Source organism: Phodopus roborovskii, unplaced genomic scaffold, assembly GCF_943737965.1.
Source record: "Phodopus roborovskii unplaced genomic scaffold, PHOROB, whole genome shotgun sequence".
Classification (NCBI taxonomy): Eukaryota; Metazoa; Chordata; class Mammalia; order Rodentia; family Cricetidae; genus Phodopus; species Phodopus roborovskii.
The window spans coordinates 10,347,259-10,356,208 of NW_026126578.1; the positions used below are offsets into that span (position 1 = coordinate 10,347,259).

The 8,950-nt window shown below is 52.3% G+C and overlaps 1 protein-coding gene across 1 annotated transcript in view; it reads right to left on the reverse strand.

The window, feature by feature from the left end:
• Ret (ret proto-oncogene) overlaps positions 1-6,624 on the reverse strand; it is a 46,182-nt gene extending 39,558 nt beyond the window's left edge. The window contains exon 1 of the mRNA XM_051203809.1: positions 6,445-6,624. Within this exon, the coding sequence (XP_051059766.1) occupies positions 6,445-6,517 (73 nt within the window). The 5' untranslated portion in view covers positions 6,518-6,624. The remainder of the gene's footprint in view (positions 1-6,444) is intronic.
• Between the last annotated feature and the right edge of the window lie 2,326 nt (positions 6,625-8,950).

The following is an 8,950-nucleotide window of genomic DNA, read 5'->3' on the forward strand; positions in this document are numbered from 1 at the left end:
TACCCCTCAGGGTCAGGAAATAATGGATACATAAGTATGGCTGTATCCAAGCAAAAGGAGTATTAGTCACCCTTAAAGAATGATGTACTGACTCATGCTACAATGAAGATAAATACTTCCACAAACTACCATAAACATTGTGCCATTTACATGACATGCCCTGAACAGGCACTTCTAGAGATAGCAGCAGGCTTGAAGAATGGGGACAACTGTTCAATGTATACATGACATTCTTTGGGCATAACAAGGGTATTATGGAACTACAGAGGGGACACACGGACATTGGGACAGCTTAAGTCATGTTGCACTATCCTCTTAAAAATGGTTACCTTTATGCTTCGTTTGTTTCACTTAGGTTTTTTTTTTTTTTTTTTTTTTTAAAGACAATTTCAATCATGTCACCTCTCTCACCTAAAGCTGTTGGGCCCAGCATATGCCCCTGCTGCACTATCCTCAAAAATGGGCAGAGTGGTCCACTTAGAGAGGCCAGTGAACCTGGTCTGGGACGGTAAGCTTTTATTTGTTTGCTTGTCAAATTGGCACAAGTTAGGATCATCTGGGAAGAGAAAAACCCAACTAAGAAAATGCCACCATCGTATTGGCCTGTGGGCAAGTTGTGAGTGAATTTTCTTGATTGACATGAGAGGGCCCATTCCATGGTGGGCAATGCCATGTCTAGAGCAGATCTAGTTTGTATAAATAAAAACAAGCTGAGCATAGAAAGCAAGGCAGTGAGCAGCATTCTTGCCTGGCCTCTGCTCCAGGTCCTGCCCTGACTTTCCTTCATGATAGACTATAAGCTGTAAGAAGTCCTTTGCTTAACTACATTGCTTTCAGTGTTTATCACAACAACAGAAACCAAACTAAAGAGGGTCCAAAGTTTGGAGACCCCCTCCACTTCTCTCTGTACTCCCAGGCTCCCTCCCCTTCATGGAGATGGGGCTCCGTGCAGTGATTCACAACACAGGCAAAGTGACACAATGCCATTCCAAGCCTGGCTCCACCAAGCTCTGGATCTTTCTGTGCATATGGCTCAGTGCATATGGCTCTGGGGTGCAGCTTCTTTTGGGAGAGGCCATTCCTGGATGTAGAGGACATGCCAGCTGCCACATAGGTAGGGCACTTATGTTAAGACACCAAGACCAGACTGGGTTGTCTGTTACTCAGTACTGTAGGTACAGTCTGGGGTGTCTAGGGAAGAACACGTTTGAAATGTACCTCAGGCCAGCCTTTGTAGGCTTCTACAGATGTGGACCTACTGGATGAATCTTCTGCAAAGGCAACCTCCAGCAGACCACCTGTGCTGAGTCACAGCCAGGCAGAATACTCATGGGGGCAAAGAACATCTCCAGGTCCTCAGCACTTTAAGCTCATCTTGCCAGGGACGAGGGTGGTTCCCAGAACCATTTGCTGCTTGGATCATGGGTGTGTAGAAATGGATCCCTGACTTCCACATATATGCCGTAGTTACCCTAGGTAAGGGTAGAGAGCCATAGAGAAAGACTGGAGAAGACAGTCCCCAAGTCACCCAGAATCAGGCCCCAACTTTTCCTGTCATAGTGGCAAAAATGTCTAAGTCAGCGATCCCCCCCACACTCACCGTGTGCCCGGCAGCCCTGCTCTCATCCCCCAGCCATGAGTCCTGGCACTCACATTTCCTGGTTTCTTAAGTTTCAAGGTATTAAAAATCCCCCCCCCCAAACTTTCTTCCTGGAATTCAAGTGTGAAATTAATGTGAGGGAGTGGAATCAATTTCAATGAACACTGACCAGCTTCCCTCGCCTCCTGCTTTAGGGTCTCGCTGCCTTTCACACAGCCCCGAAGAATTCAGACTCCAGCACCGCAGGTCACAGAGGAGGAAGACCTGGCACCACGAGGGGTATCTGATACTCCCGAGTTTGGAAGAAGAGGCCCCATCTGCTAAGATCTGGGCCACAGGACTGCTGCTACCTCTTGCTGCAGAGAAGAGACCACACGGCCAGCTCACAGGGCAGGCGCACACCTGTTCAGATGCAGTTAACCTACAGTAGCATCTGGGAAGCTTGGGTGAGTGGAGCTACCTACGAGGAAAAAGCAAACACGAATGTTTGCTTGTGGGTGGCCACCTGCTCTCCTCCGAGCCCAGGTGGTACCTCAGAGGCCGCGTTCAAGGTCTCACCAGCCCGCCTTCTAAGGGGCACCACTGTGCCTGAGACGGAGCTGCTAGAATACAGCAGCACTCTGCTGAGCCCCTCACCACACCTGAGTAGGTCACGGTTTCATAGGAGATGGTTCAGGGACCGACAGATCCCAGTCTCAGGCTGAAGGGGGGGGGTGGTCCCAGAAGCCCCCTACAACAAATCGCACAGCTGTGAAGCCTGCTCAGGGAATCTCCACAGCCTCTGCCAGGAGTCCTCTGAGAGGAGTTAGAACCCCACTGCAGGTGAAACACCCCATTCCAGAGCACAGCCAACAGGCCTCACACACAGAGGTCCGCTGCCATCACCTCCTCTGGGGCCCACGCCCAGGGCTCCACATCGGGGCTGCCCAGCATCCTTGTTACCTTGTCTTGCTGCCAGCTGTTCACCTCTATCTGAACCATACGTTTCCCTCTCCCAAACTACTCTGTTTTTTTTTTGCCGTTAGATCCTCCTTGCAAAACACCACTCAAAGCTCTTTTTGATTAGTGCCATCAAGTCATTCACACAGAAAAATAACGGGGAAGGAGGAAGGTCGAGAGCATTGATGGAAAATTGAGGTAAGAGATGGACATCCAGGCAGGCCCTAGTCCTTACCCCAGAAGCAGCACCCCTCCACAGTGCAATTATGGCCGCTCATCTAGAAGGAAAGAGCCACAGCAAGTGGAGGCTGGACTCCCAGCCAACTTTGCCCTTGTTTCCTGGGCACGCAATGGATGTTTTCTTGTATTGGTTTTTCCCGGTGCCCTAGGGAGTGGATTCCACCTGGATGACAGCACACAATCACACTTCGCCCCTAGCACAGCACGGCCATTAAGGTACCAGGTGCCTCAGCAGACAGTGTACAAAGGACAATCTTTGCACGGCTTGTCCCCACCAGCCCTCTGGCTACCTGCAAACACGCCTTCTCGACAGGCCTGGAGCACACAGGCTCCCTTCCCAGGACAGCTCTGACAGAGCCAGACCTAGTGTTCATTTCTAGCCCACAGGATTCCTACTGTCAGTAAGAGCAGCAAACATCTCTCACTGAGAACTCTGCTCAGACCCAAAGAGGCTTGGGTCTGGTGTCTGTGGGTGGGGCTACATGACACAAGTCACCCCTACATCTGGTCTAGTCATTCTCTAGAGCACCTGCAGTCAAACGTGAGTGACACTTGCTTCTCCCAGCTCTACTCCTGGAACCAAGCTCTACTGGCCCAGAGATAGGACTTACTAAAAACGAGAGGCAGGAGTGAGGGAGTTCTTAGCCACAGGTTCCAGAGTCTACAGATTGGCAGAGCCTCAGTTTGTTCACCTGTAAAATGGGAAAAGAAGATGACAGACCTCACACGGTTGTCTGCTAGTTTACCAGGAAATAGGACCAACAGAGTCCTCTGCCAGGCTGCAGAGGAAGGGATCCCGAGGGAGGTAGCAGCTTCCAGCTTCCCTTTCCTTTCCTATCCCAGACTCCATTTCAACAGATACCATAATTTTTAATTAGTTTTCCCCTCCCCTGGCTAAAAGGCCATTAGCACCCCATTAGGTGGATGCAACCCATTTTCTTCACACCACCAAGGAAGCAGTGATTTACTTAGCCCATTCCTAAAGCAATTCTACAAAATAAAGGCAATCTAGTGAAAGGGCTCAGTAACCTCCCCACTGGCTGTCTGCGCTCAGGCCCCACCCTCAGGAGCTCCCTGGCTGGCCCAGTATGAGCACTGGAGCTCAGCAAGCTGGAGGCAAGAGACAAGGAAGGGCCCAGGTGAGCCTGGATCCGGGAGAATCGGAACAAGTCTCCAGGATCCCCTTGGGCTCAGTAAGGGGAGAGAGGAAAGAAGAAACAAAAGAGTGAATCTGTGTGCCCCAGACGCTTACTCACGAGGTTGCTGGTGTATGCAGATATGCATCCCTCACACTTATAGAAGGGCTGTCCAGAAAGGGACCTTCCCATGACACGGTGCCAGATCCTTTGGTTCTTACTGCTAGAGGTGTTAAACAAGATGCCAAGCCAGGAAGATGAGGGACAAGTCTTGCCAAGTAGCTGGGGTGGGGTGTGTGGGTGGGGAACCAAGGTGTTCTGGGGCATGTATGGGAGCTGGAGAAGCTTCCATTTAGTATCCTCGTCCATACAGTCAAGTTGTATCTGTACTGCAGTGGAAAAAAAAATCAAGACAATTCTAAAAACTTGGAGAAGGAAGATGCCATCTCTAGCTCCAGGACACTGGGGCTGACAGTAGTGAGATGAGGGGGTGTGGCACAGTGCTGTTGACATGTGGGGTTCTTTGGAAGACGAAGGGAGTCAGGCCTTGCTGTGGGAGTACATATGTACCCACCGGTCTCTTGAGCATGCGTTCATGGGAAAGGGTGGAGGTATGTCTTCATGATAACCCGGAATGAGGTTTAAGTGTGAGCTGAGCAAATTTCCCTCTTCTCTAAGGAACCACTCCAAACCCTGGGGGACAGGACCAGCAACTAGAACACAGTGTCCACTAGAGGGCGCAGGAGCCCAAGCTGCTCCCTATAATACGCGGAGGAACCGCACCCGTGCTCTCTAGTGGCAGTCAGGAGCAGATCAGTGATGGTCACAATCGCTGCTCCACAGTCAAGGCTACAGGGCTTCTCCAAAAGCCTAATTATTTCTTCCGGGATATGAGGCTGCTTCTCCCCTCCCTGTAGCACCATCATCGTTTCTTGGCCATCCAGAAAGGGGTGGGTTTAAGACGGGGCTCATAGTCCCTGAATTGTACATACTATCTGTGGCCACCTGATTCTTTGGGGGCAGGGGTCTCACATAGAAAACTCCCTATAGCCCTGCCAAATGCCACAGGCCAGATCCTTGAGCTGGCTCTCTGCAACCACTGGAGACCTTGCTAAATTCAGGGCTAGGCGGGTTTGGGGAAGCTACCTGACACGTCTTCCTAAGTCCACTCCTGACTTCACACCTGAAAATTATTAAGTTTAAATCCAAAGACGCAGGGAAGCTCCGCAGTGTTAACTTCTGTATTTCCAGGTTTGCTAGGCAACCTCCTGCCTACAAACCGCCCCCCAACAACACTGTGCCCCAGCACCCCCAAAATATAGAAGCAGACTCTCCAATCTATTTTCCCCCCAGAGATGATAAAATCTTTATCCCATCCCCTCTCAGCATCCTTCTCCGTGGTGCTGGGAGGCCCACAAATGCAACTCTGAGCTGGTCTTGAATCCAGTCTCTGCAAGACACCGGGCTACAGACAAGATGATCAAGGCTTTTTCTGTTCCCAAAGGCTGCAGAGAAAAAGCCCTTCGTGCAGATGGGGACGAGGGTGGCCTGGGTTCTGTTCTGGCATCAGAGAGAAACGTGGTATGTATGTATGTACGTACGTATGTATAAATATTATATATAATTTCCAAGGGGAACCAAGTTAGGGTAGGTTGGAAGGACACTAACAGCTGCAACCACGGAGGTCAATATCCTGCATCCTTAGGGTTCATTTGGTCAGGGTATAGGAATAAGGGTAGTGACCAGCCTCTGAAAGCCACGCCTAATAAAGGACTCCTATGTGCTTATGATGCTGAGCACATCACCACACTCGACTCCGGAGTGGCCTGGTCCAAAGCGCTGGATAAATAATTGTCAGTCCAGGACCCTGTTAAACATCCGGAACTCACACTTTCAGGTGCTCCAGCTGAATACCGGGCAGGGCTAAGACCTTGTCATGCTAGAGTGTTAAGATACTCCAGAAACCACAGGCTTTTAGGTTTTTAAAGACCAGGGCGTCAAAAACACACAAGGGAAAGATAACCACTACTAAAGAGCCTCAGCATCCTTCAACCAGAAGAGCAGAGCTACTGCAAGTGCGGGAGTGAAACGCGAAAAGAAAACCTGGACGCAGCAGTCTTTAAGCTCTGGCGCAAGTCGCGAGCTTCCCAGGGCTGCCTACCCTGGCCGCTCGCTGCTGCTTCCCAACCACGACAAGATCTGTCCGCTTCCCCCGGGGCACGCGGCTGCGGCTGGAGACACGACCAGCCTAGGGTTAGCAGCTGCGGCTTTGGCTTAGCACCCACCACGCTGTCCCGCCAGCGACCCGCACCGATCCGAGCCCCGCCCAGCCGGCGGCCCGAGCGCTCCGGGAGCAGCCGCTAGCTACCCGCAGAGACCCGGTTCCCAGGCCCGGAGGCCACCAGCCGTGCAGCCGGCCGATGCCAGCCAATGTAACAGCACTTACGCGCGCGTCACCTCCCCGGCTCGGTGCACAGCGCTAACTTCGCCCCGGTCGCTCGGTCCTAGCAGCCAGTAGGACTCACTCACCTTCGCCCAGCAGCGGCAGCAGCAAAAACAGCTTCAGCCCCAGCCCTGGGGCGCCGGACGTCGCTTTCGCCATCGCCCGTGCGCGCGAGGGCCGCGGTTGAAGAGCGGGCGAGTCTCGGCGGTGGGGTACGGCGCTCAGCCGGGTCTCCCCATGCCAGCCTGGGCGCAGCGGGCACTGCGGGCACTGCGGGCACGTTGCGTCCGGGAGCGACTCCCAGGTGCGGACTCGGAACCGCTCTCCGCGGCTGTGTGCCCGGTTCCAGTTGCAGACCTGCTCTGGCTGCGCCCGGGGAGCAGAGTGGGGCAGGGCAGGGCGCAGAGGGAGGGGCAGCAGCAGGGGCGGGACCAGGGGGTAGCGGGTGTGTGTATAGGGGCGGGGCTCCAGGTACTACGTGGGGCAAGGTGGGGCGGCACCCGACTGCTGCGAGAACTGCGATTTCCTTCCTGGCGGAGGGCCGGTTGAAGCTGGGTGCTTTTGGGTTGTGGTGCGGATGTTGGCCGACTATAGGTAGCCTGGATCCATGATCATCTGCTGGTACAGACACTTTCTCACCCTGTACGTCTGCTTGCAGTTTCTGCGTTTGTCCTTTCCCGCCTCCGGGAAAGAGCAACACAGAAGATTCAGGGCCTGAACCGACTTGTTACCTATACTCTCAAAGAGACCCAGACATTAGATGGATGTCCATCCAGTCTCTGGACTCGGAGAGCATCCTCCGCCATTTATCAGGGGGGCGGGAGTGGGAAGTGCGTTTGGAGCCTGCAGCCTCTTCTGAGGCTAGAGGAGGGAAGAGGGGAGGAGCCCTGACCAAGAGAAAGAGGGCGAGAGAGCCTGCTTCCAGCATCTAGCATATCCCGTGGTGGAGGGGGGGGTCCTGATGGGCTTATTTGTGATTTCCGGGACCGGTACAACCAATAGGATCAAGGAACTGGCTAACAGCACACCTTTCAAAGAGACCCGCTACTGTAGTCTAATGCTTGGAATTGTGCTCTTATTCCACCAAACTGAAGAGCTCTTTGGATGTGAACTGACACAGCAGCTGGTACAGGGATGCATGTTGGGGGGGGGGATGAAAACAGAAGTTTACCAGAAAAATCTACCTTCCCCCCCACAAAGAAATTATACCTAAATATATTTATGCTTGATATGGGCGCTTTTAGACAGGAAGTGGAAGGTCAGATATGGGCTCTAGAGCTCTGTGGGGAAAGCCCAGCTCTCCCCACTCCAGCTGCTTTTTGAAGCCTGGCTTGCACTTAGTGGTGGAAGGAAAGGAAAACAGACTCCTGTAGGACCTTGGAGTGAACAAACTGGTTCCGGAACCTGAGCCTGGGGAGGGGCTCTGCTGCTCCTCTCCTGCAGTATGCTGAGCCCCACCCTCCTGCCTGGCTGAGCTCAGGGCTGAATAAGCAATCTGTACATCACTCTGCAGATATGAAGTCAAAGTGAAGTCACCCTCACAGGCAGGAGCAGAAGCTGCCAAGACATAGGCTGACTTGGGACCAGGCCAACTGAGATGTTATTCAGAGCTTGCATACTGCTGGGTGGGTGTCCAGACCACCAGCCGGAAAGCCACCCTGAGATCCCTGGTCCTAGGGTTTATGAAGCTGGACTGAGTCACAGGGTGCCAATACACCTGACCTCTGGAGCTATCACTTGGGCCTGAGCCTAAGGAAGGGACCTGAATAGGAGGATGTAAGGGAGGTACATTTTGGCTACAAACAGCTTCCGGTGGCTGCTTTCCAATACAGTTCAAAGAAAAAAGAAAGGTCTGGTCCATTCTTCCAACCAGCCTCCTGATACCTCCCTCACCGATCCTGGGATAAACTCTGGCCATGTTAAGAACCCATGCAAGAATACACTCCTGTCTGTTCCTCAAGCCTTTGCACCCTTGAGTGTCCAGATACCATGGTGGGGACATTTCTCTGTCCTCAGAAGATCTTGAGTGGACTCTTGTGTGAACTCTAAATTCACACATGCATGTTTGAGCACCTATGTACTTGAGTGCATATCTTACCCTCCCTTGTGCATGCCCAGGGAGCTGACCAGAGACAGCAGCATCTAGAGCAGAGGGAAGTCCTGGACATGCTAGCATTAAGAACCACGTGGAAGGTTCAAACTGGGCTCTGGATCTAAGACTCAGTATTCAGAATGTGAGTGCAGTAGGAGGGAACATGTACAGGTCTGAGGCCAGGCTATCATAGAAGGCAGAGTGCTTCTTTGATAGGAAGCCCTGCCCCTCGCTCTCTGCTCTCTTCCTTTTCCTTCTTGGGGAAGGGGAGGGTCCTCATGAGGCTCTACTTTCCCTTTCTGACTCTTTCTAATCTTTTTTCTCTGAGCCTCACTTTTCCCAACTGTAAACATCTTCCTTTCAGAGAAAGGACTTACTGGTTTTAAAAAGGGAGTATATAAATCATAACCATTGTCTTGTCTAGGTTTTCCTAGAATTTGACTTGACATTGTCCTTCTCCCACTGAAGGTTACAAGTGCTCTAGGAGCTAGAATTGGGCG